This window comes from Phyllobates terribilis, unplaced genomic scaffold (genome assembly GCF_046119375.1).
Source record: "Phyllobates terribilis strain yellow unplaced genomic scaffold, ASM4611937v1 Scaffold_5__5_contigs__length_657084704, whole genome shotgun sequence".
In the NCBI taxonomy this organism is placed as follows: Eukaryota; Metazoa; Chordata; class Amphibia; order Anura; family Dendrobatidae; genus Phyllobates; species Phyllobates terribilis.
This window is the reverse complement of record NW_027362765.1, coordinates 262,719,359-262,746,671: the sequence shown is the minus strand read 5'-3', so window position 1 is coordinate 262,746,671 and position 27,313 is coordinate 262,719,359. Positions and strand designations below refer to the sequence as shown.

At 44.7% G+C, this 27,313-nt stretch overlaps 1 protein-coding gene across 2 annotated transcripts in view; it reads right to left on the bottom strand.

The window, feature by feature from the left end:
• Positions 1 to 4,954: 4,954 nt before the first annotated feature.
• The window catches only part of LOC141272921 (lysosomal alpha-glucosidase-like), a 352,018-nt gene continuing 329,659 nt past the window's right edge, over positions 4,955 to 27,313 (bottom strand). Inside the window, exons 14-21 of one of the 2 annotated variants that reach the window (XM_073684115.1) lie at positions 17,161 to 17,294; positions 16,868 to 17,019; positions 14,561 to 14,709; positions 14,327 to 14,468; positions 10,158 to 10,256; positions 8,000 to 8,164; positions 7,751 to 7,903; positions 4,955 to 6,586 (exon numbers count right to left, since the gene is read on the bottom strand). In XM_073684115.1, coding sequence (XP_073540216.1) covers positions 6,524 to 6,586; positions 7,751 to 7,903; positions 8,000 to 8,164; positions 10,158 to 10,256; positions 14,327 to 14,468; positions 14,561 to 14,709; positions 16,868 to 17,019; positions 17,161 to 17,294 — 1,057 coding nt within the window. In that variant the 3' untranslated portion in view covers positions 4,955 to 6,523. The remainder of the gene's footprint in view (positions 6,587 to 7,750; positions 7,904 to 7,999; positions 8,165 to 10,157; positions 10,257 to 14,326; positions 14,469 to 14,560; positions 14,710 to 16,867; positions 17,020 to 17,160; positions 17,295 to 27,313) is intronic. The other variant, XM_073684114.1, reaches the window with a different exon arrangement.

The window sequence follows — 27,313 nt, the reverse complement described above, 5'->3', positions numbered from 1 at the left end:
CTTCAATAACATCATAATCTGATACAATGGCATAACCTGTGTGAAAGTTACCAGTTTCATCTGCATACCTACTACCATCTATATACATATGTAGGTCTGGATTGTCAAGAGGGGTGTCCTGTACATTAGGTAGCCCTTGTGTTTCTTGTTCTATACACTGTAAGCAATCATGTATTATATTGTCTTGTTCGTGGTATTGTAAAAAATTTTCATCTTCGTCTTCCTGACCTCCTTCCACTCCCCCCTTTGTCTCTAGTGGTAACAGAGTGGCTAAATTTAGAGACTATATGCGGCGAAAAGTGAGGTTTGGTGGCATTAGTAAGGAGCATTGTAATCTAAGATGTCTAGCCATTGAAATGTGTTTTGGCAATACCTGATTCAGTATGCCATGTACATCATGTGTAGTTTGTACTATTAGGGCATGGTCTAGTACTATTTCTGAGGCTTTTTCTACCAAAAGAGAGACAGCTGCTACTACTCTGACACATGATGGTGCAGCTTTGGTAACATTATCTAATTGAGCAGAATAGTATGCGACAGGTCTTTGTTTATTTTCATGTTTCTGTGTTAGTACTCCTGTAGCATGATTAGACATTTCCGCAGCCATTAATTGGAATGGTTTGGCGTAGTCTGGGATTCCCAAGGCCGGGGCTGACATGAGACCTTTCTTGAGGTCTTGAAAGGCTATGAGTGCTGATTCAGTTAACTGGAAAGGTTCGATTTTTAAACAATCATATAGAGGTTGCATAAGCTGACTAGCATGTATAACCCATTGTCTGCAGTGTGATACTATTCCCAAAAATGCTCTTAATGTTTTGTAGTTTTTGGGAGGAACAAGATCTCTAATGATTTTTAGTCTGTCGGCGGTGAGGTGCCGAATACCTTGTGAAATGCAGTGTCCTAGAAATACTACCGTAGTCATACAAAGTTGTACTTTTTTCTTGTTAACTTTACAGCCCATGTCTGCTAGAAATATTAACAACCTTATTGTGTTGCTGTTTGCGGACTCTTGAGCAGGGGCGCATAACAATAGGTCATCAACATATTGGAGAATTACAACCTCATCCGTAGGTTTGAAATTTTGAAGAACTGATCTCATAGCTTCTGAGTACAAGGTAGGTGAATGTATCATACCCTGTGGTAATCTTGTCCATGCTAATTGTCTATTCTTAAATGTAAATGCAAACAGTTTGTAACAGTCTGGGTGTAATGGTACTGAAAAAAATGCATTTGATAAGTCTATGACAGAAAATACTCGTGCTGTTGCTGGGATCTGTGATAGCAACGTGTGTGGATTTGGCACAACAGGAGTAATAGGTTCCAAAATTTTATTTATCTCTCTTAGATCATGTACCATCCGGTACCTAGCAGCTGACCCCTCAGTAGATTTCTTTTTTACGGGGTACAACGGTGTATTGGCTGGTGACTTTACTTCTATCAGTACTCCAGTTTTTAGATAATCTTTTATCTGTTCTCCTATGGCGTGTTCTTGTTGGGCACTAATAGGATACTGTCTCAATTGGGGTAGTGTCACACCTGGAACAGGAGTGACTTTTACTGGAGCTATTGGCATTAGTCCTACATCGGTGTCATGTTGTGCCCATAATTTTTCTGGTACCTCAGAAAGATCTAAAATAATTTGGGTAGGGGCAGGATCTTTCTCATCCTCTAAGGCTTGGACTTTTACAATGTTTTCTAGAGACTCTTGGTCATCAGGCACCAAAATTTGGACTCTACCATCCTCCAAAAATTGGATATTCATTTCTGTCTGCTTTAATAGGTCTGTACCTAGAAGACAAGTAGGTGCCCCTTTGACAAAAAGAAATTTAGATAAAAATATTTTAGATCCTATCTTTGTTTCAAGGGGAATACTATATGGGAGTGGCCTGATTCCTCCATCATACCCTTCGGTATAGGTTACATCATCTGATAAACAATCAGCATTTGGTAAGGCGTCTTCATTGAGGACGGAGGAAGTTGCTCCGGTATCTATTAGAAAAGGGCATTGTTTTCCTGCTACTTTTACCTGAATTATTGGGCGCCTTCCAGTCAAAGTGGTTTGCATCACGTCTAGTCACTCGCTTGCTGCAGGAGCAGAAGCCTGTACTGTCTTTTCTTGTGATTCTCTTGGGACATAGGTACCATCTTCTATATCCCTGGCTTTTTTCCTGCATTCTCTAATCCAATGTCCTGGTTTCTTACAGTAGTGACATGGATTAGTTTTCTTATCCAAATTCCCTTTGTCATAGGTCTGATTTGATCTGTTGTTTTTATTGACCAGACTATTATTTGCTGCTACTCTGATGGGTTTGGATGCTGCCTCACGCATATCCATTTCTATCCCTAATAGTTTTTGTCTGACTATCTGGGGATCATCTAGGGTTCTCCAATCAGGAGTTGCAGCCTTGAACTTTTCCCTAAGTTTTGGGTTAAGATTCTCTATAAAAGTTTTTGTCATCAGTCGAATGACTCCTTCATTGGTAAGGTCCATTACCTCGTCTCTGTAACTGTTTTCTACCGCTAAGTAGTATTCATCTACAGGCTGTCCTGACTTCTGGGAGACAGTTCCTGAAGTCCCTCTCATTCGTTGTTTAGTTCTCATAAACTCCATAAGTCTGATCATAAAATTCTGTCCTGACAGTGCGGTATTTGGATCCTCACCATCTACTGGTTGAGGTCTATGAGGTTCTATAACTGTCATCAATTCCTGATACAACCCTGGTGTCATTTTCATTCTACATAATTCTGTCCCATCTGACCATGTTCCATTATGGGTGTGTATTATCTGCTGTATGTACGTAGCAAATCTTAGTGGGCATTGTATTGGATCTGGTGCATTCTGAAGTAGGGACATTCCCTCAGCGGGGGTCCATGGAAAATATTGTCTAGTCTGATGGTATCTAGTTACTCTACGCGGTGGATTGCCACCATCTTCTTCTCTGTATGGTCGACTGAGGATACGCACTGGTGCCAACATATCATGTGGTCGTGGTGCTCCACATCCTGCACATGTGTCTCTCCAGTCTGGATTCTGGAGTCCACAGTTTGTACATGTCCATCCACCCGGACCCCGAAAATCAGGATACGGTGTGGGTTCTGACCTGGGCTGATATGGTGGTGCCAATGGGTTCATTTGTTTACTGTTTTCTGTTTGTACAATGGGACCCTGTCTGACTGGAGTTCTCCATAATCCATTGTCTTTATTAAAAGTCCAATGGTCTGTCTCTGCTGTTTTTGATAGTTCGACCATGGCCTCTACTTGTTCCTGCCATCCTTTGTCTCTTATCACTCCTGCTTTTCTAACCCGAATGTCCTCCCATAGTTTCCTGTTAAACCTGTCATGCCTTGCTACCTGAAAAGTTTTGCAAACTTTCCCTAAATTCTTAGTTGCTTCTACACCACACCTTTCTTTCACGATTGTATAGACATCTTGTTCATCATTTGTGGTCTTAGTCTGTTTGTTGCCCATTTTTCCTGACTATTCTTACCTTAGGAGGCTTTTTGGGTTAGATAAAATATATTCTATATTCTACCTTTCCTCGTTACCTATTCTGTCCTAAGGAGCCAGTATCTGAAACGGTTTCTCTGGACCGTTTTGTCTGAAGTGTAGAGTAATTCTAACACACATATATATGGCAACAAGGGCAAGACCAACAATACATAAAATGAACCATACAGTCTCCATTATATATCGTGTCCCTGGAGTATTATCATTACTTCCATGGGCTCATTCTGTCAATCTCTTATCCGTCAAAAAGGAGGACAAAGGTTCGGGAGTTAAGCGTGAGCGAAGGTTTCCCCGAAAGGACACAACCTTATGACTCAGTTAGGCAATCTCCGTAATACTTATGTCATCTACCTTAGTGCGGCTTATGAGGCTATTCCCGACATCCACATCTCTTTCATACCATCCGTTTCATAACCTTCTCTGACCTCTCCTTCGGCAGATCCTACAGTATATACATGAATGACCCGAGCTATAGGTATCCTTCTCTACTAGTTCCTCAATCCCAACACAAGATATGCATGAAATTTACGGACTATCGCAGAGCAGATGTAAGAGAACTAACAGTGTCTCTTACCTGGCCAGGTTTGTCATCTGCTGTTCCGATGTCCCAATCTCAGCGGTTACTCGTGCCGGTCGATGAACTTGAAGGAATACGCAGACCTCGGGTCCCTGTTTCGGGCGCCAGGAATTGTTAGGATCATTCAGCCATGGAGGGTCCTTGTTGGAGTCGGGGTATCCCCGTAACAAGAAATACACAGACACGTAGTGTATAATCAAGTACTGGGAAGCCCCTGAGCGCGTCTCCCTCTATGGGTGCTGTCCCTTTATTTATAATAATAATCATTTTTTTTTTTTTTTTGTCAGACATGCGCAGTAAAATGCCTTTGTTTCACAGGCAGCGAAATGATGATTCATAACAGTGGAATGTTGATAAGAAAGTTTCATAAACAAAAAAGTGATAATTAGTAGAAGGTTGCTGAGACAGCTAAAACAAGTTACAATCTAGTTTCTGGGCGTCAGTCCAAATGTCCAGATAAGGGAAGAATAACTTCATCTGTGTCTTACATCGTAGTCTTGCGTGAAGTACAACTCCCATCATCCTCTCACATTGTAGTGATCAAATTTCTCTTGCGGACACTAGCGACTCCGCAAGAGAATTTGACATGCTGCAGTCCTGAAAGATGCGCCGCATGTCCGTGTCCGCGGGTGATTCACAGTCTCAGATGCACGCATAGTGGACATGGGACTGCTAGAAATCTCATCCACTATGCTGTAACATCTAGCCGCTGCGGGTTTCATGCTGCATAAATACGTAGCTTCAAAACCACAGCGGCTCCTGATCATGGCCACGTACCCTAACTGTAAATTGAAATGCCAAAAATGTTATATATAAATAAAACGCAAAGAAATAGTTGCATAAAATATACACATTTTTATTTCAGGAATTATTGACATGGCTGTGTTACATTTGAATTATCCCCCCAAAGAAGAAGCAAGCCGCGAAACATGCGCGTCGGGGTGTTTTCATCAGCCAGGTCATATAATGATTTATTATTAATGATTAACTTTATTATTCTTTCCACCATTTTTTGATCACTGTTATTGTTTGTTACCTTATTCTATGGCCCTATGGAGGTGCTAGCATTCTGTGATTTCATTGATTGCACTTTATATACAGTATATGGCAGCTTATTTGCACACTGGTTCATATGCACTGTATATAAAAGTATATTTTGCACTTGCAATATCTGTGGCCTTGAGAAGGCGCTTGCATTACTTGCACTATCAATTGCACCTTATAATTGTAGCTTGTTTGCACCGTTGCCCATATGCACTGTATGTAATTTGATTTTGATACATTTCTCAATTCTTATAATTCGATATATTTAATCAACATAATTATGGTTCAGTGATTTTTGTGATTTCGAGCACTTGCTATATATGGTGGATATATCATGTTATAACTGGCTTGTGCAGTTCTTTTCTGTTCTAGTTTCCTTCCCACTTTTTATGTATTTTATGTTGTATTTTAAGTATATGTCAATAAAAACTCCATGTTTTATTATACTGGCGCTAATCTTCCAAGTCGTTTATAGGTTTATAATGCTTTATATGGAAGTGCTCTTGAAATTTTTGGGCTAAAAAATTTGGGGGGATTATTTATCTTTTTATATATATTTTACCAAATAATTTCTTACTAAGAAAGGGGCATAAGATTGTGCATTAGAAGTTAGTGAAAAAACTATGCAACCTGGCTTTTTAAAGTAAGTTACTGTATGTATTTTCTGTCTTAATCAAAATTAGTGCCATCCTTGCTACATGTTTATTACATATCACAATTTATTAAAGGAGTCGCTAAGGCATCCAATATTGGTGACTTATCCTCAGGATAAATCATAAATCTTAGGTCGGCGAGGTCCAAGACCTGCCCAACACCTCCACCGATCATCTGTTTCCAGCCGCGGTAGGAGACAGATGGAAACAGTGAATGGGGCTGAACAGCATAGCTCTGTGTAATGTGTAGAGGCAGCTGCCAAGAACTGCATATCAGCTCATGTTCAAGAGCATAGGAGTTGATGTGCAGTTCAGGGCAGTGGCAACTACACATTGAAAGGAGCTGTGCTTTTCAGCTCCATTCACTTTTTGCATCCGGCACCCGATGGAGCCAATAACAGCTGACTTGTGGAAGTGCTGAGTGTTGAACCTTCTTTCGATTTGATATTGAAAACCTATCCTGTAAATTAGATGACAGACTACTTATAAGTGGGTTCTCAATTTATTAAGAAGCAAACACATCTTTATGAATTTGGTGGATCCTTTGTTGGATTTAGGAAACTGAAATCTTCAACTTCTGTCATCTATGTATTATTAGCTGAATTATTAGGCTGTAAAGTACAACACATGGGAAGCAATAAAGATTAGCAACATGAACCTGGATAAAATAAAAGGCTTGAAATAAGTATATCCATCACAAGTCAGAATTTTTTTTATATATCTTCAGATACATCTTCAAGGTTAAGACCATTTGATTTCAAACTTTTTTCCAACCGATAAAGAAAGGTTCCAAATCTTTAGAAGCTGAATAAAGACAAGGAATGGGAAATGTATTGCATTAACACTTATTACTAAATATAGTATTGGGATACCATTACAGATATTACACATTTTGCTGGATCATTACTGAGCCTAATGTACAAGACTAGATTCACCAAATGTAGGCCGAACCTCCAAGTTGTACAAAGTTGTAATATAGCACCCCGCCTTATCTAAGCCTTTTATTTCATATTGGGTCATTTGGTGTTTTTTGTCCAATTCTTAATGCCATATTGCAGAGTTTTTCTCCTCCACAAGTTATGCTTTTAGGTGGAAATATCATTACTATTGCACCACACTAAGCTCAATACAGTGGTATTCAGAGTTTCTACTTCTCTGCCATGTGCATGGCGTCTTAACAGAGATGGATAATTTGGGCGGCACTACTTTTTCTTTAAATCCATGTATTTTTGGCTATAAAGCAATAGGGTATTGTAAGGTGGCTAATGGTTGCATGGTCAATGGGAGGTATGTGTCACAGAGATGGCTGTCCTCTGATGTAACCCAGAGTGTTTCTCTATGCACATAAACACTAAAAGGATCGTTTGGTGCACCTGGGACCGGGTAACGGGTAGTTTAGAGAGATGGGTGGGTTCAGGTGCCCACATACCTCACCTCTGGGTGTGGTTAACAGCCTATAAAATGGAGGCTGTTGTTTGGCACATGCCTCCTGTTTGCCTCCCATCGCAACCAAGTGAGTACGATCCCTACAGTATTATTAAAAATATAATTTTGTTTGGCTACTTGTGCTTCCATGTATATCAGTGCATCGCCAGCTGCAGAATGACATTCACAGTGAAAACCAATACAGATCTCACATGACATCCTTATCTGTGATCTACTGAACAATCTTCTGAGATGATTTACAAACAAATTTAAAGTTGATTCTCATTTGGTCATAATTCAGTGTTAAAAAGATTGTTTAGGAGAGCTGAGATAAGGACCAGCATAATTAGATGAGTTTTCATGGATTTCACTGAGAACAGCATTCTGCGGCTGAGAATGTACTATTTACAGCATTAATGGTGGAAAAATTAAAGGCCTGAATCAATGATTGACTGGATCCTGCTTGAGGGCATATGTTTGGTTGGGGGGCGCTTGCTACTTTACAATTTACAATCACATGCTCTTGACCAGTACAATAAATACCTTTGTCTTTGGGATGTACTTGAAATTCTCATAGGCCACACCATTAACCAGAACTTTTGTAGGAACAACTGGTACACCAAACACTGCTGCATCCTTCAGTTTCAGTCTCTCTGCTTCAGGTTTTATTTGTATCACTTCATTTTTAAGAATATTCTGTGATTTAGAAAAGAGTGTGAGAATAGTAAAAATCAGCTGAAACAAAAAAAAGTGAATTAATCCATTGAAGCATTGTAAAAATATATATCTTACATTTTGTGCCATGAAGAGAATTATGCTATAATCGCCCTTCTTATGTGTGTCTAAACTGTCTCCATCATCCCAGTATAGATCTCCTTTAGCAGCCCCATTTGCTGTAAGTGCTACAAATAGGAATAGACTGTTCTTGCGGGTTTCTTCTGTAGTCATTCCTGGCTCCTGTGGATCAAATATGATAATGCATATAACAGGAAGAAACATTATTTTTGTTAAATACTTAAGCAGGTTAGTCATATATAGCTGCAGTAGTATGAAAGCCAATACTGAGCAGTCACAATATGGGACCAGTGACCATGAATAAATAATTATTAATGAATCAGACATTTCAAGGGGTAGACGGGAACCTGTGTAGCAGGGCATGTAAAAAAGTTGCATTTTCACACAATCAGATTTTGGTTCAACTGACCTTTTATTTTCAGTTTTTAAAGCAGGAATAAAAGAAAATAAGTGAAAGAAAAATATATGGTTCATAAAAGTATCCTCATTAATGTGTACTACATGGCACCAAACTGTGCTGTAGTTATAGCTGATGCTTTCATAGTTTTCATGTATGCCATTTTACACTATGGAAGTCACTGGTAAGTAATAGTCATAGTAATGACTATCTTTGTCAGTGTTTCCCTTGCCACTTCTCTCCACTTCCCTTGATTATGTTCATGAGGCTAAGACAGAACTAGGTGGGAATGGGGGATGCCGTCCGCCAGTGTTGAAATCACCTATCTTCTAGAACTTAATTAGGCTTCTATACCCCTTTAAATGTTATTGCTATAACCGGGGTTTTCTCAGTAACTGAACAGGGAAAGGTGGCAGTGGTCTAAGTCTACATTGAAAGAGGTGAAAGCAATTTATGAATTTCAAAAATATTTTTGCATACATTTGTGGGAGTGGTGAAGATGGTGTTCCGCTTTCTGATGCCCCAGGTGGTTAAATGTATTTTATAGTAATGTATGTGATCTGAAAGAAAACCTACTGGGGCTGTAGTATAGCCTAGATAGGGTTAACTGTAACGGCTGGCCCAGATTGGAGAGGGCAACTGAGAGTTGGTGTCAAGAACAGGAAATTCAAGTTGTGGGCTGCTAGGGCCAACACGAGCCTGTTACTTGGGGCAGTGGATTGCCATATAACCATTCCGTGCGAATCCATCTGTTGGCCCTGGGACCTCGAGAAGTATGTTGGGGCCTTTGGGCCCACTAAGCCCAAAACTGCAGGGAATGATGGACTCAGTCACTCAGAGGTGGAAGGTACTGGAATCAGGGAGCACTGCTTTTTGTGGAGAAGAATTCCTAGTGCTAGATGAGTTAGCAAGAGGGATGCTCTACCCAGACCGAGTACTAAGGCCGAAGGTATGTCCGGTACCTATGGGAAAGACTGTAGCCTATTGTGCCCTATCCTACACACTTTATTGTAATGACTAGTGTTGAGCGAGTATGTTCTATTAACCCTTTCGCAGAGTATGCTCGGGCCGAGCTCCGAGTATTTACAGCTGCTCGGTGATATGGTTAAATCGCTCCCGTGTGCATGATTTGCTACTGTTTGACAGCTTTATTACATGTGAGGAATGTCTATTTCTTACACATTCCTCACATGTAATAAAGCTGTCAAATAGTTGCAAATCATGCACACGGGAGCGATTTAACCTTATCACCGAGCAGCTGTAAACACTCGGAGCTCGGCCCAAGCATACTTGGAACAGAACATACTCGCCCAACACTAGTAATGACCGCAAACTGCTCAGTAAATGTTTAACTATTATAAAGTATTTGGTGTCCTTTGGATTGTGTGCTGCGGTTTTGGAATATGGAAGCCTGGAGTCAGTGGAGGCCTATAGCCCACAAGTAAGTGTGATGCACCCCACTCATAGCTTCACACCTGGACTGGAACACGATTTTCCTGTAGGGTACCAGAGCGTGCAGAAGCAGCAGCTCATCCACTACTACCCCACTCAAGCACCTTACACATTCAAATGGAGTGGCTGATAATGCTGGAAGAAATAGGGTGCTGTGCATATCACCTGTCACCTGTCACACAGATATGTGATAGGGTAACCCTGTATTGAAAGTACACCTGACACAGATAATAGGGAAATAATGAGAGATATGTATTATCATTAGGAATGCTACGATTGAGTGCTCTGTGTGAGCCTTCAACTTACCTGTGAAGGTATAATGTAGCCACCTCTAATATGTGTGTTTATTGTGTCCAAAGGTGCTGATAGAGTAAACCATTCCCCTTTACTTTCAATCGCAACAGCCTGTAAAATAAATAAATGTCAAAATTGAAAAATAACAATATAAAAAAACTATAAAATTATTTGACTTTGATGGCGATGAGCGCATAAATTCACTATTCAGACAAGGTGCCTTATATGCTGGTAGATAGTAAGTGGTTCATAGGGGTCACAAACAGCAGCCACTGGTTACCAATGTGGCCACGAGACAAGGGTCCTGCAAACCAGTTCACTAATCTCTAGACTTCTGTTGAAAAACATATACAATTATTATTTAAAAATAATGTATTGCTTATATTTTTAATTAGTAAAAGCAGCAAGTAAAAAAATATATATTTTTTTCTGTTTTGAATTTCAGTGCATTGTTATGAAGACTGCCATCTTACCTGAGCTTCTGTTAACCCCTTTCCCACCTAGGACGCACTCCTAAATACTAGGTGGGATCCCCGAACCCTATGCGGGCTCCGGCACTAAGCCCACATGTTACCGGGCACATGACAGCTGATCTGTACAGGTGTCATGTGCCCCTAACAGCCACAGATGGAATCGCGATCCACCCATGGCTGTTAACTAGTTAAATGCCACTGTCAATCTCTGAAAGCAGCATTTAACATGGCCGCGGCTAAAGGACGTCATAAGTCCTGCCGCACATCGGCGCCCGTGTCACATGACAGTGGGTCGCCGATGGGTTGGCATGACAACCCGGGGTCTGCAGGAGACAACATTGCAATAAAATGCAATAACAGGCAATCAAAAGATCATATCTACACCAAAATGGTATCAATAAAACGTCAGCTTGGCGCACAAAAAATAAGCCCTCATCAGGCCCCAGATGCCGAAAAATGTAGACAGTACGGGTCTTGGAAAGTGGCGTCATTTTTTTTTTTTTTTGCAAACTTTGGATTTTTTTTCTTCAGCTATACATTTTTGTTATCTATGAACTCATAATGACATGGGGAATCATAATGGCAGGTCAGTTTTAGCAGTTAGAGAACATGGTGAAAAAAAAAAAATTGTGGAATTGCACTTTTTTTCACCGCACTTTGAATTTAGATAGACAAGAGGCCCACAGACCTCTTTCCTTCCGACGTCACCGGCACTGCATTTGATTTGTCAGGGCAGGCACAATGCCATCTGTGCGACGTGACGCATAGACGACATCACGCCAGTCCTTGCTAATTCAAAGCCACACTGAAAGCTAAGAGATTTGCGGGCCTCTCGTCTAGATGCCAGGTACCACTGACCCGGACAATGGACCGTAATGCAGCAAATCGATCCACACATCTCAAAAAGCTTGTAATTGCTCAGGAAATACATATAGGGTAGAGGAGAGAGAGAACTCTGCATGCCATAAGAGCTTACACTCAATAGGAGGTACAGAGAGAGGGGACCCTGCTGATCATAAGAGCTTACCCTCTATGGCAGAGATAGAGAGAACCCCGCTGACCATAAGAGCTTACACTTTACAGGAAAGAGAGGACCTTGCTGATCTTATAAGCTTACACTCTAAAGGAAAGAGAGAACCCTGCTGATATTATGAACTTACACTCTAAAGGAAAGAGAGGAACCTGCTTACCATAAGAGCTTGTGACTCGCCCCCTGGGCCGTGGGGCACCCGGAACCGGGCTTCGGTGCGATGATGGGGGTAGTAGTGGCAACCCGATCCCGTGGCTCAGGGTGGTCAAACCAGTGGCAGTCTTTATAGGGTTTTTATGGTTTAATGTCCGACTACGCCACCCGTGGATTGCGGTCAGGATGAACCGCCGCTGCAGGGCAGACCGCTGAGGCTGGTGTTGTGGGTGCAGCAGAGTGTGGTACAACTCCCCACGGGAGGAGTATAGCCTCAGGACAGTGTAGAGTGATGATGGTGGTTGTGGTGCAGGGCGTCCCAGTACTAGCAGTGCTGACGCGGTGAGAAAGCACAGAGACAAGGTGTTGCAGTTCAGGTTCTTTACTCACAGTTCTCATCCAGGTCACTTGTGCACAGATAGGACCGCCCGAGCCGTGCTGCGTCCACCAGGCAGGGGGCTCGATTAACCCCCAGGCAATTCTGGAGTGTGGCACAGGACTCCCTTCTATCCTTTCGTCAGCCGTGCCCCACCAGTGACACTACCTCTGTCCAGCTGCCTCGGGTCTTCTCCTGGGAGGACTGGGTGTCCACTTCCCTGACCCTATGTGGTGTGCCTTCCTAGTAGGTGTAGTGAGGGGTCGCACCAGTAAATGACCAGGACCACCGGTTCTTGGTTAAGGATTAGTCACCTCCACCAACTTGGGATCCGGTACCCTGTTCTGCCAACCCGTCACCCGTAATCTCCTGGGTCCTTAGGGTTCCTTCCGCCTTCGTGTCTCTGGGCCTTTCTACACTTTGGGTACTTCTCTTTCTTTGCTGTTCCTTTCTGTTTCTGTTCCTTTCTTTTCCTTTTAGTTTATGTTCTTCTCTTCTGGCTCCGGCCTTCACCCTAGGCCTGCCTCGTGGAGCTGGGCCCAGACTGAGCCACAGCTCCCTGTCAGCCCTCTCTGGCTGAACTCCTTCTCTCCCTCCACTGACTGAACTCAACTGAACTAAGATGGTGCCCACCTCTTATATATCTCCCTCTCTGTGTATGAGCCCAGGTGACTTGCAACCAATGGGCTCCTGCCTATGCCCAGAAACCGTCCCCTCCTGCTCCTACATCACTGGGTTTTCCTCCCCCCTCCCCACTCCAGCCAGGGACATGATCTGTCGTGCCTGCATTACTGTACTAATGGGAGCACCGTTGAGCTGTCCCCCGGAAGTGGGGTGTGTGTGATGCATGCAGCTAACTGAGTCCCGGTCCACACTCCATCCTTACCCGGGAGTGGGATATCACACCTCTGGTTGAGGTGCAATACCTCTGTAGCGACTGAACCCTCAGGGCGCTACACTTGCACTCTACAGCAGAGAGAGGACCCTGCTGACCATAAGAGCTTACACTGTACAGGAGAGAGAATCCCACTGACCATAAGAGCTTGCATTCTACAGCAGAGAGAGGACCCTGCTCACCATAAGAGCTTACACTCTATAGAAGAGAGAATCCCACTGACCATAAGAGCTCACACTTTACAGGCGATGGAGAGAGAAGACCCTGCTGACCATAAGAGCTTACACTCTACAGGAGAGAGAAGACCCTGCTGACCATAAGAGCTTACACTCTACAGGAAAGAGAAAGACTTATCAGTGACTCTGGAGATTGAAAACGACTCCGCTGTACAAACTGTGCTCTGCTGGGAACTGCTGATCTGTGATGGCTGAGATACTGACCACCACTGCACAAGGTATTATAATCCGTAAGATGTTATAGCTGTAGAGTATTATGGGAAAGTCTGCACAGCCACACAAAAAGACATGTGCTTGCTCTCTGATGCTTCAGCAGTGTGGGAAATGGCAAGTTTTTTATCTTTGTTTTGTGAACTGCAAATCGAATCTCAGTGTTAGAATTTGCATGAAACAGAATCAAACTCGAACCCCTCGGATCGATCTGGTCTTCTCTACAAGTAACCTGAGGCATCTTGGGTCATACAGTTGGCATTAAAAGAATATCAGAGGGAATTTCTATAGTTGTCTCATTAAAATCTTACTTAAGAATAAGGATATGTGTAGATTTTTAAACATAATCTAGCATTATTCTAAATATAATGACTGTAAATATTACCTTCAGAGGAAAATGGTTAATCACAATTTAAGACCAATTCTGCAATATAATTACTGCTACAGATATTAACCCAACAAAGATATTTATAATATACATGTCCAAAGAGCGGCCTTTTAATTTAATTTTAAGTCCTCATCTGTATGCCACAGACCTCCTTACCTTGCACATATTATTCTAATAGTGGAGGTCCCAGACTCATTCTGCCAGCTTGCAATGTCAAACCAATGAGTGCCAAGTCATCCACAATTAATTCACATATTATTATAGATTTTGGAGAGGAACTACAGATATGTTTTCTCTTTACAAACCTAATATTAAAATAGACTTTCCTTTTCAAACATTTATGACAAATCATTTTATCTGATATGGTAAAACGTTACTAAAATTTTAAGTCCAAAATTGTTGAAAAACTAAAATACATACCGTAACCAGATTATACCACACCCCAGCAGGAAAATATCCCTTTACGTCAGTTTTTCCCTCTTCCAAGACAGGAGTGATATATAATGCTTCTCCCCAAAGAAACTGGCGATCAATTGTCCAGGTATTTCTATCAGTGGGAAACCTAGTGAAGAAATGCAAACCATTAATGTATGTTACTTTTCAATAAGTATAATAAGGAAAATTCCAAAATCCCAGAAATGTAAATGTACTTACTCCATAAAAAGAGCTCTCGCCACAGTATCTCCTAAAGTATGAGCCTTGTGGAATAGTGTGTACAGATAGGGAAGCAGCCTATAGCGCCTTAGCACAGCTCTCCTGATAGCTTTTTGGGATTTTTTGCTATATACATATGGCTCCTGTGACTGAAAATACATAAATAAGAGGAATGTTACCATTGTGCATGTTCAGGGTAAAGCCAGGGGATCTCACAGAGATCCCACCGTAGCCACCAGGTTGTCAATGAGCGGCCAGGGCTGACCAGCCAGAGGATCTTGCAGAGATCCCACCGCTGTCTCCTTTTTGCCATGAATCAGCACTCTGCTGCCTTCGATCGTCAAGACAATTACGCAATTGACTGATGAATGATGGACGATGCCACGGCTGCTTTTGCTTCTGGGCAGGTTATTGTACACTTCACTTCCTAGTTAATGTATAATATATACACATCCGATTCCAATGATTGGAATATATATATAGTTCGGTATGGTCACCCTTAAGCTCTTCAATAACCCAAGAAAAACGAGCTGCCACAACCAATCGTTTCTACAGGTTGATTGAACACCTGTTACCGGTAACGTATGGCCTTACGAGGCTTCAGGGATGCAGTTTATAGAGCAAGAGGAACAAAGCTATTCAATTTTATATAATTAATTCGAAAAGTAGGCAGTGTTTATAAAAATATACAAAAGACATTACAAAATGGGGTAAAATAATACAGTATATACAATCACATAAAATAAAAGGGGATAACAAAAGAAAATACTAGACCTGATGTCACAGAAATGGTGCAGATCTTAGCAGAGTGAAGTGCTCCAGTTGAAATATGGAACAAACCTATAGCGAGCGGTATCTCTCAGAACTGAACAATGATTATAATTCAGAATCTGCTTTTATTATATAAAAGTCACTCCCACACCACATACCTCCCCTTGGCAAGCTCAGATTGGGGCTGGTCAATGTGATACGGCTAGGTCCCAAAAATTGTGGGATCCCCGATTTACAGGATATCTACCCACCTGGAGGTCCCAAGCGTGATACATTAATGCCATATTTCCCATCATGCTGGTGTTGATGTAATGCAACCAATGTATTTTTTAGGCAGATTCAGACGTCATGTACACATACCCTCAGGGTTTGTGCACAAGACGTGTTTTTCAGGCGGATTCCACTGTGGAAATGGAAACAGTCTGAAAAATCTACCAGAGGACGCTCAAAAGAATGAACATATTAATTTCTATGAAAGAACGACTTGCTGTTCAAGATTTGAATGTCTTAATTGCTTCAAGTTTCTAAAAGCCTGTGGTTAAAAAAAGTAACATGTCCATTCTTCTGCCGTTTTCCATGCAGAAAACTATCTCTCACCTCTATGAGCTGTTATTGCACGTTCTTTCTTTGCACAAAGAGTGCAGAAGCTAGAAATTCTCTAAAATTTTGCATACTGCAAAAGCATACTTTGACTATCTTCTGTGGATTTGGCTGCAGAAAATCTGGAGTGTATTAAAATATCAGCGAAACAGATAAGACCTTTAACAGATCTTATATTAAAGAGATTGTCCACTACTATATCATTGATGACTTATCTTTAGGATAGATCATCAATGTCGGATCGGTCGGGGTCCGACACCCGGCACCCCCTGCCAATCAGCTGTTCTGCCGCAAGCCGCAAATGCTTAATTGCAGAGCTTCTCCGTCTTCTGATAGTGGCCACGGCTGAGTACTACACATCTGCCTCCAATTCAAATGAATAGGAGCCGGAAGTGCAGTACCCGCTGCGGCCACTATCAGAAGACGGAGCAGCTCCGTAATAGAGTATTTCCAGCCGCTGCTGACACCCAGAGCAGCTGATTGGCAGGGGTGTCGGACCACATGCGATCAGACGTTGCTTACATATCCCAAGAATAGGTCATCAATGATATGGTACTGAACAACCTCTTTAACATTGTCAATTTCCATCCCAAAATTTTCTGCATACAGGGCAACTTTTAGGTAGATTACCACAAGTAGAAAATTCAGTAGATATTCGGCTGCATATTCAAGTGTCAAAAATCTACACAACTTCTCTGCAGAGTTCCTTTAAAAACTGTGTGCAAGTTTAACTTGAAAAATTGAGGTTTTGAAGGCGAAGAGCGGTCAAACAAAATATGGATTTGATTTAGATTTCTCTTTTGTTCTTTCACTTTGCATTTTGTTAATTGGAAAAATAAAATATTAACACTACTATTTTTTAAAGCATTCTTGCTTTGCAGCATTTTTTCCAAATCTGCCTTCTGCACAGTACTGTATGTCAACGTATTTTCTTACCACTGCATCCATTGTGTTGTGATTCCTCATAAATGGATAAAAAGCTCCAACTTGACTCCACCGCACACAAAGTTCTTCTGTTACATCTCCCACAAATCCACAAAGATCAGTTCCAACTAAAGGAACCCCGTACATATTAAACAGTAATATAGCTGCAAAGCAACGAAACAAAAACCCACATTAGAATTATTACAGCAAGCAGGGTCTTTTCATGTCCAATGTCAATTCAAGGAGAGAATGCCTAGACAACCCCTTAAAGGAAATATCAGGAATAATATTAAAAAACATCATACCAGGTATAGAATAATACAACTGTTCCCAGGTGCTCTCAACATCTCCTGTCCAATGACCTGCATATCGACCATGACTGGCAAATGTGGATCGAGAAATCACAAAGGGACGTTTTCCTCTAATTTTTATCAAAGCACTGCCATAATAGATGAAAAAAGCACAATTAATTAAACACATGTAAATTTTGATGCACGTTTGCAGCCTATTTATGTAGTTCATACTTCTTAAACATTGATTTGTTGAGACCCAATACATTAAGACTGGCATTTCTTATGCCATTCGTCTTAATGACGACTGTAGGAATAAGATGTGCCAAATTCATCGAAGGGCATTTTTCAGTAGGATCAACCCTCCTAACCAGTTTAAATGGGCATGCAGGTTATAGAAAGTTGAATCAAATGATACCTTGACAATTGCAATCCAATGCCTTATTCAAGATAAACCCACATTTTTCTTATTATATAAATGAGCTGATAAGATCTATGGGTGGGACAATGATCTCACCAAAATTCTGCCTCCAGTATCCAGTGTCTTCAGCTACAATAATCTTTTCAAATTCCTTTGATTTCTACAACTTGCATCTACTGCTCCTCAGACCTGCTGGTTAACCCATCGTTTGCTGTAAGCATTGCAAGCTGTTATTTAGTGACTAGTCACATAAAGCTGCATTCGCCTTTGATTTCTGCAATCTGCATCTCCTGCTACCTGTTATTTAACTCATTGTCTGTTGTATGCCTTACAATTTGCAATCTAGAGACTGTTCACATTACGATTAATCATCTCCACAAACAACCCTTATCTACATCCTAATTCAGACCTACCATTTAAAAAAAAAATCAGATAATTTTTATTGAAAAAAAACACTTTGTTACATTTTCCATTTTCCAAAACGTAACAAAACAATAACACGAAAAGGGAATATAATAATACTCAATGCACTAACCATATAACACAATTTGAAAGTTGCATTTTTCTTATGTGTACATCGTGAGTCAAGCCTATTATCAAACTAAATGCGAAGTAACAATATTTACTATTTTTAAGGAAAGAAAAATTGACAAATTTTATTCCCTCTCCTCAGTAGTTAATGATGGGCGGACCTGTGGATGTTTGGGTCCGTCAGGTGCAGCCGAACATTTAAAAAAAGAATGGTACCCGAACTCGAACCCAAGCCTGGACCCCATTCAAATGAATGGGGGTCCTGAACATCCAGTGTTTCTCCGGTTACCGCCGATCAGAGGGCTGCGATTCCCATCCTGTCCCATAGATGACAGCGTGTGAGCCAGCTGCTCTAATAGATGCGCCTTTTCTGAGGCGGCTGTGGGCTGCTATTTTTAGGCTGAGGAGGGCCAATGTCCATGGCCCCTTCCCAGTCTGAGAATATCAGCTCCCAGATGTCTGCTTCAGCTTGGTTGGTTGTCAAAAATGAGGGGGGAACCCATGCCGTTTTTTTTTATTATTTATTTAGATAATTAACAAAGCTGGCATGGTACTGTCTATTTTTGATAACCAGCCAAGATAACGCTGACAGCTGGGGGCTGCAGCTCGCAGCTGTCAGCTTTAACCGAGCTAGATAGCAAAAATAGAGAGACCGCACGTCATTTTTTTTTTTTACACAGTGTGACAGGCCAATCACAGCCATGCCAATACTTGACATGGCTGTGATTGAGCCAGAAGTGGTCACACAACTCGAACAGTAGCATGGATTCCAGGAGAAGTCCTTGTTCTGCGTCCATGCACGAACACTAGGTGTTCGGTACAGACACCAAACGTTACTGTTCGGGTTTGCCCATCCCTACCAGTAGCATATATTTATATCCAAAAGCTATATTCTGCCTCTACTAATATTCATTTACAGTAGATATATCATAAAAGTGCTAAAAACATCAGCATTATCTGTTCTCTTACACCTACCATATTACATTTCACTGCTGTCCAGTGTTTAGCTACACTCCTGGCTCTGAGGCTTTTGGTATGTTCTGTTCTGCTTGCTTGCCTGCCACCCATCATAGCCCATTATCTAGGTCCTTGCTGCTGTACAATCACCCTCAGTCCATATGTACAACCTGACCTGAGGCTCATTGGATCCTCCTCACCAAGAGAGCCCTAATAAACTTATTGTGGTGTTAAGCTATTGGAGTAGCACTGCTGGAATCCAGTGGCCAGAGGAGCACAAGCAAGAAATGGCAGGCAGTAGTAGAAGTTCTTGCAAGTAGCAGTAGGAGTTGTAGCAACAATCCGTAGTGAAGTAGAAACAGTCTAGGTAAGACAGTTCTTAGAACAAGGAACTGGAGACTGAAGTAGACTAAACAGCTAGACACAATACTCAATCAATGAGTGAGGGATCCATGTGGCTTTAAGTAGGCACAAACAGGAAACAAGATGGATTCCACAGGTTCAGAATCTGTCATCTTAAAAAAGGGCAATTTTAGGACACAACAGCAGCCTCCAGTGGTAAGAGGTGAAATTGCAGCATAAGATCAAGGTGAACAATTGCAGCCAATGGTGGTCAAACTGAAGAAGGACAATAGGAATCCTGACAAGTGGTCCCCATCACGGTTTTTTTAACCATCCCTAAACTTCTCTACACCTCTCCATACATCATGATTGGATAAAACCTTCTGGAAGCTCTACTTTCCAAAAGGTTTTGGGAGGTCTCAGCATCAGCCAAGAGATATGCATATTTTCTGGGAACCTTGAAGGTTTCCTATTTTTCCAATAGCCCACCAATTTCCTGGAAAGTTGGTAAGAACAGTGCTTTGAAAAACTTTTCCACATTTTTTCACGTTACACTCACAAGCTTAAATGTTTTCCAGTTAATTTTATGTGATATGCCAACACAAAGTATTTGTGAACGTGTAAAAGAAATGCTACATGGTTTTCTAAATATTTTAAAAATATAAATCTGAAAATTGTGATGTACATTTGTATCCAGCCCACTTGAGTTAATCCTTTGCAGAAGCACCTTTCTCAGCAATCACTGCTGCAAGTGTTTTGGGCTATGTCTCTACCAGCTTTCCACATCCAGAGGCTGAACTTTCTGCCCATTCTTCTTTGCAAACCAGCTCTAGCTCATTGAGATTGGATGGAGAACATCTGTGACCAGCAACTTTCAAGTCTTGTTACAGATTCTCAATTGGATTTAGGTCTAGACTTTTTCTGGAACAATCAAGCATGTGAATATGCTTTAATCTAAACCATTCCATTGTAGCTCTGGCAGTATCTTTAAAGGGAATCTGTCACCCCCCTGGGCGATATCAGACCACTACTATGGCCATACCTGTATGGCCATAGTAGTGGTCTGAGTACTGAGAAATCTTCTTTAATAAAATCTGTTTTGCAGAGGCTTGGCGTCTGGGGGAAGCCAAGCCAACCCCTCCTATCTGCGTATTCTACACGCAATTTGCCACCTCTTTTGGAAATTAATATATTCCCCCCCTCTCCCCGTAACGTCACAGGGCGCTGTGACAGGCCCTGTGATGTTCCCTGCGCTGATACCCATCCCGGTCATGCGCAAAGCGTGGCTCCTTTGGAGCCGCGCTTTGTTTCCCTACGGCGCTGTTTGGCTGCGCCCTTGTGTAACTGTGACGAAGCCTCGCATTGTCATACAAGTGCACAGCCAAACGGGGCTGGAGGGAAACAAAGCGCGGTTGCAAGGGAGCCGCGCTTTGCGCATGCGCGGGATGGGTGTCAGCGTAGGGTACATCACAGGGCCTGTCACAGCGCCCTGTGATGTGACGGGGAGTGGGGGGAATATGTTAATTTCCAAAAGACGTGGCGAATTAAGTGTATGATAAGCAGGTAGGGGGGGTTGGCTTGGCGTCCCCCAGACGCCAAGCCTTTGCAAAACGGAAAAGAATTAAAGAAGATTTCTCAGCACTCAGACCACTACTATTGGCCATACAGGTAAGTATAGATTCACTTTTCTATAACCTGTATGCCCATAGTAGAGGTCTGATATTGCCCAGGGGGGGTGACAGATTCCCTTTAAGGTCGTTGTCCTGCTGGAAGGAGAACCTACGCCCCAGGATTGCCCTCTATTTAGCTTGATCCAAAGTTCTACTGTAGTTGTAAGGGGAAGACCGGGGTGTAAGTACTTTCAGAGCAAGGGATCCGGAACTGCTGGGGCCATACCTCTTGTTACAGGGGGAAGACAGACTGCAAGCAGAGGAGTCATGTGACAGGGAAGCAGGGGGTGTGTCGAGAAAGAGAGCTGGGAGGTCAGGTGACAGAGGGACTTCTGGTGTGACGAGAGAGAGGGAGAGACGAGGACGTTTGCGCGGGAAAGCGGAGCTGAGTCCTGCGGAGCAGAGCAGTGTGTGAGGGTCCAGGTTCCTGGCTACAGGACTTGGAGCAATGGATCCGAGTGCAGTGGACCGGAGGAGTCAAGCTGACTGTAGGGAGAAGAGACGCAGCGTCCGTGGAGCTGAGCACGTGAGGTGCCGTGTTATGGACTAGGGGCTCAGCGGGTAAAACCGGAGACCGCCCCTGCCGCCAGAAGACGGAGCATTGTTTGGGAGGTGAAGCCTGAAGACAGCATCACCAGCACCAGCTGGCAACTGCCTTGTAGAGGATACAAGTCAGCTAAGTGAAAAAACTGTCGTTTGTTACCGGTTTGACTCTGCTACATCTAGTGAAACTATAAACTGTCAGTTACAGACTAATACCTGCTATTTCCCCATATTTTCCCCTGTTACTCCCTGCGTGGAGATTCATCTTGTTATCATAAACTTTCCCTGTTTATTAACCCTGTATTGGCTGCTCTGTGCTTCTGTGTCGCTGCATCTAAAGTACCTGTGTTACATTTGGCGTAGTCGGCAGGATGCAGTCGTTAGACACAGACACTGCAGAGCAGTCCATCCTGGGAGACCCTAAATCTAGCTTGCCGCTGGGGCCCATGCTCAGCAATCTCCCAAAGTTCACCGGGGACAATATGATGCTGTGGGACTGGATTGAGAGAGTTAGGAGTATGTTACGTATGCACCCGATGACCCCAGCTATGCAAGCCGAAATAGTCTTACTGGCCCTGGACGGCGAGGCCCGACAGTCCGTGATGTACCGCCCTCCCCATGACCGGGATACTGTAGAAAAAGTGGTGCGTATACTGGAGGAAATGCATGGGAATCCCACCAATGTAGGAGAGCTGAGGATACGACTGTTTCACCAAGTGCAGCAGGAGGGGGAGACTGTGATGCAGTTTGTTAATGCCTTACAGAGGGTGCATGCCTATGTCAGTAGAAAAGACGACATGGGGAATTTGGGAATGGGCCCCCCTGACGTGATCTTAAGGGACCAGTTTGTGGCAGGCCTCAAGGATGTGCAGCTGAAGCAGGCCTTGCGGGAGCGCCTGCGCGCTAACCCACGTATGACTTTTCTAGAAGTGGGGGCAGAGGCACGTATGAGAGAGCAGGAGATGGGGGTGACGGCCCTGGCAGGGATGGTCCGGAGTAATGAGGTACCCACCCCGCCTGCAGCTGAACCGGAATGGGCTCGAGAGATGGGGAAGGAGATACAGGAAATGCGGGATGAATGGTCCAGTCTCAAGAAGACCCCTGCCCAGACACCAGAGATACCCAGATCGATTGCCCCAGTTATGGAAAGAATTGAATTCAGGACCCCCCCTGCAGGAGAGTTCCATAGAGGAGGGAGGCAGCCCTACACAGACAGAGACACGACCTGCTGGAAGTGTGGAGGCGCAGGACATTACGCCAGGGGCTGTGCTAGCCGAGAGCGGCCCCTGTCGCGACAGCCGTTAAACTAGCAGGCTCCGTGTTCAGGGGACACAGCACGGAGCCTGAGGAAGGGGAAAGAAAAAAAGGAAGTCCCAAGGACCTAGTCTGGGCCGAAATAAGCAGTCGGGCTGTTCACTGTCTGGTTGACACAGGATCCCAGATGACTACGATGACAGAAGCCTGCTTTCAACAGCGATTTCCAGAGAAAGCGCGGCCTGAATGGGGACCAGTAATTAGACTCACGGCAGGTAATCAATTACCCATTCCGGTCGCAGGGGTGGTGTGGATGAAGATACGAGTGTGTGGAAAAGATGTGGGAAAAAAAGGAGTCATCCTGGTCGCAGGGGGAACCGGAAGTGGATCGGGCAAATTCTGCTTAGTGAGCCAAAGGAGATTCCTCTAGACCAGTGGGACCCGCAAACTCCCCAAAGGAGGGTCTTTCAACAACTAATCCGAGCTGCCCAGGCTCAGGAGACGTCGAGTGAAGGGAAGATCCTGGGGAAAATAATAGTGCCAGCAGCTACGGCGCTCACCTTACCACCCGGACAAACTGTACTCACATTACCCGCACGGGCCTGCACACCTCTTGAGGGGGTCGAAGTTCAGATAGGATCAACATCGATGGACAAAATACCCCCCGGACTCTTGGTGGCTCGGATACTGGCCACCGTCCAGGGTGGCAATGTTATAGTGCGGTGTGTTAATCTGGGCGAAGATGATCTCACACTCCCTCCCAGGGCAGAAATAGCCCAGATTCTGGGAATGCCAGAGAAGTTGGTGCGACCTGATGTTATACAGCTGTGCGCTGTACGAGGACACCCCTGGACTCTGGAGGTCACCGTGCCGCCGGAACACCACCGGGCTAGTGCAAAGGGGTTACAAAGAATGGTAGAACGAAAGCGGGCTGAATTGACGGGACTTACACCTCGACAGGTGCAGCAGGTTGAGGATGTGCTGGAGCGGTACCAGGAAGTCTTTGCTCGCCATGAGGATGATTTTGGTTGCACCGAAGCCATTACCCACGAGGTTCCTACTGGGAGGGCTGCCCCAGTGCGGGAGAGATACCGGCAGATACCTCCCCAGATGTATAAAGAGGTTAAGGAGATGCTAGCCCATATGTTACAGAATGGTGTGATACGGGAGAGTCAGAGTCTGTGGGCAGCCCCGATTGTCCTGGTCCGGAAGAAAGATGGGACCCTGCGGTTCTGTGTGGACATTAGACGACTGGATGCCTGTACAGTACGGGACTCTTACCCACTACCCCGAATAGAAGAGTCCCTGTCGGCCTTAGGGAAGGCAAGATACTTCTCCTTGGATTTGGCCAGTGGGTACTGGCAGGTGCCCGTGGCCGAACATGACCGTGCGAAGACGGCGTTCATATTACCCATGGGACTGTTCGAGTTCAATCGGATGCCCTTCGGCCTGACTAACGCCCCCGGGACGTTCCAGCGTCTGATGGAGAGGTGCCTGGGCTTTTTGAACTTCGAGGCGACACTGATTTGCCTTGACGACATAATTGTCTATGCCGCCACCTTCGAGGAGCACCTCCAGCGACTGGAGCAAGTACTGAGTCGCTTACAGAGTCATGGCCTAAAGGTGAAGCCCCAGAAGTGCCACCTGTTTCGAATATCTCGGTCATACTGTGTCCGGAGAACGAGTCATGCCCACCCAGGAAAAGATGGCCGCCGTACAGGAGTGGCCTACCCCAAAGACAGTGAAGGACCTTCGGGCCTTCCTGGGACTTGCCGGGTAGTACCAAAGATTCGTGAAGAACTTCACCCGCATAGCCAACCCATTGCTGGAGCTACTTAAGGGAGTGCCGGTGGGCTCCAAGAATCAGGCGATTCGGTGGGGAAGCAGCCAGGAAGAGGCCTTCCATGCCCTAAAAATGGCCCTGACTGCGACCCCAATACTTGCCTATGCGGATTTCTCCCAACCCTTCATACTCCACACTGATGGGAGCCTGCATGGTCTGGGAGCCGTGTTATCCCAAGTACAGGATGGGAAAGAGCACGTGATTGCATACGCCAGCCGCTCCCTTCACGACTCCGAGAGGAACCCAGATAATTATAGCTCTTTCAAATTAGAGTTGCTGGCTCTGGTTTGGGAAATGACCGAGAAGTATGCGGAGTATTTGTCCGGGTCCGAAGTACTGGTGAGAACAGATAACAACCCGCTGGCCCACCTGGAGAATGTGAAATTGGGGGCCCTGGAGCAGGGGTGGGTGGCCCGCATGGCCAGGTATCGGTATAAGATCGCCTACCGGCCTAAGGCAGAGAATACTCACGCCGACGCCCTCTCCAGAGTGACATATGAATGGCCTGATCATGACCGCGATGAAGATTTGGAGGCGGATGAGACCCCTAGCTTGCAAAGTTTCGTGGGACCGCTGGCTGCGGTGCAGGGACAGATCGGAGAGACGGCGGAAGAACAAGTGCTAGGATGGCCAAGAGATGACTGGATCCGACTTCAACAGACTGACAGAGAAGTTGCTCAATTACGTCAATGGGTGGCTTTGCGGCAAGTCCCCAATCGAGAAGAGAGGAGTACCCTGTCCTCGGGAGCACTGAAAATGCTGGGACAATGGGAGAGACTGTGTTTGCGAGACGGGCTGTTGTACCGACAGGTGCAGCTACTGCGAGAGTTCGGAACCACCTGGCAAGTGGTGATCCCAGAGAAGTTGGTCGGAGTAGTGGCTAAGGAGGCTCATGAACGAGGGGCTCACTTCGGACCAGAGAAGATGTTTCAGTGGTTGCAGAGGCTGGTGTATCATCCCCGACTGCGAGCAACAATAGAAGACACTTGTCGAAGATGTCGGAGCTGTGAGCTGGTAAAGCCCCGGAGCAGCGGGTCCCCATACAAACTATTGTGACTTCTTCCCCCTTGGAGGTGCTGATGATCGACTATTTGACTGTTGGACCGGCGCATCTCGGGTATGAACATTGCCTGGTAATGACAGACCACTTCGCCAAGTTTGCGGTAATGACCCCGACCAGAGACCAGACAGCCGAGTCAGCTGCACAGGCCATCTGCCGAGACTTCATTCGGGTGTACGGATGCCCAAAGAGGATTCATTCCGATCAAGGCACCTGCTTCCAAGGCCGGGTGATGGAAGAGCTGCCCCGGTTGTATAAGATTGAGAAGTCACGGACTACTCCTTACCACCCTCAAGGAAATGGGGCATGTGAACGCTTTAATCGGACACTGATCCAAATGCTCCGCACGTTGGAGGAAGATCGGAAGGTATGATGGCCTGAGTTTGTGGCCGAGCTGGTGTGGGTCTACAACAACCGAGTGAATAGTACGACGGGGTTCACTCCTTAAACCTAGCTGTTCGGATGAAAGGGGCGAGAGATCACAGAGTTAGAGCTGGACCCCGAGGAGGACTACCCACGGGACGGGGGTGTCTTCCTGGGTCCGAGAACATCGGCATCGACTGCAGACCCTCCGACGGTTGGTACAACAAAAGTTTCAGGAGCTCAAACATCATGAGACATTGCCTCTTCGAGGGACAGCTCTGAGGCCCAGGGAGCAGGTGTTGGTTCGGGACAGGCGGCCCCGGGGCAAATTGAGTAGGCGGTGGGAACTGACCCCGCACCGAGTGAAGCGCAGGATTGGCGCTGAAGAACCTGTGTATGAAGTTCAACCCGAGGGGGCTGAAGGAGCCCCTACCAGAGTGGTTCATCGTAGTATGCTGCGACCTTGTCTGTCTAAAGATGAAGGTGGAGAAGAATCACCTGCTTCTAGAGAGGGACCAGTCACAGTTGCCCCAAGCCACGATGTGGACGAAGAAGAGTTGTTGATTCTACCTCCGAGCCCCAGCACTCGATTACCTGCAGTCCCCAGTGCAGGCGGTGAGGGAACAACATCGGTTGAAGCCACCGGGCAGACGGAGATTGGTAATCCGAGTGACCCTGCACCCCCCATCGGTCAAACTGAGTTACGCCGGTCAGAACGGACAACAGCAGGAGTGCCTCCTCACAAGATCAATTCATATGGTACCGTATCATCTAGGAAGTCCAAGAATGTGAACGTTTGATGAAGGAACTCTCGCCCGTGGAATGGCGAGTTAAAGGAGAGTGGGATTGTAAGGGGGAAGACCGAGGTGTAAGTACTTTCAGAGCAAGGGATCCAGAACAGCCGGGGCCGTACCTCTTGTTGCAGGGGGAAGACAGACTGCAAGCAGAGGAGTCATGTGACAGAGAAGCAGGGGGTGTGTCGAGAGAGCTGGGAGGTCAGGTGACAGAGAGACTCCTGGTGTGACGAGAGAGAGGGAGAGACGAGGACGTTTGCGCGGGAAAGTGGAGCTGAGTCCTCCGGAGCAGAGCAGTGTGAGAGGGTCCAGGCTCCTGACTACAGGACTTGGAGCAAGGGATCCGAGTGCAGTGGACCGGAGGAGTCAAGCTGACTGTAGGGAGAAGAG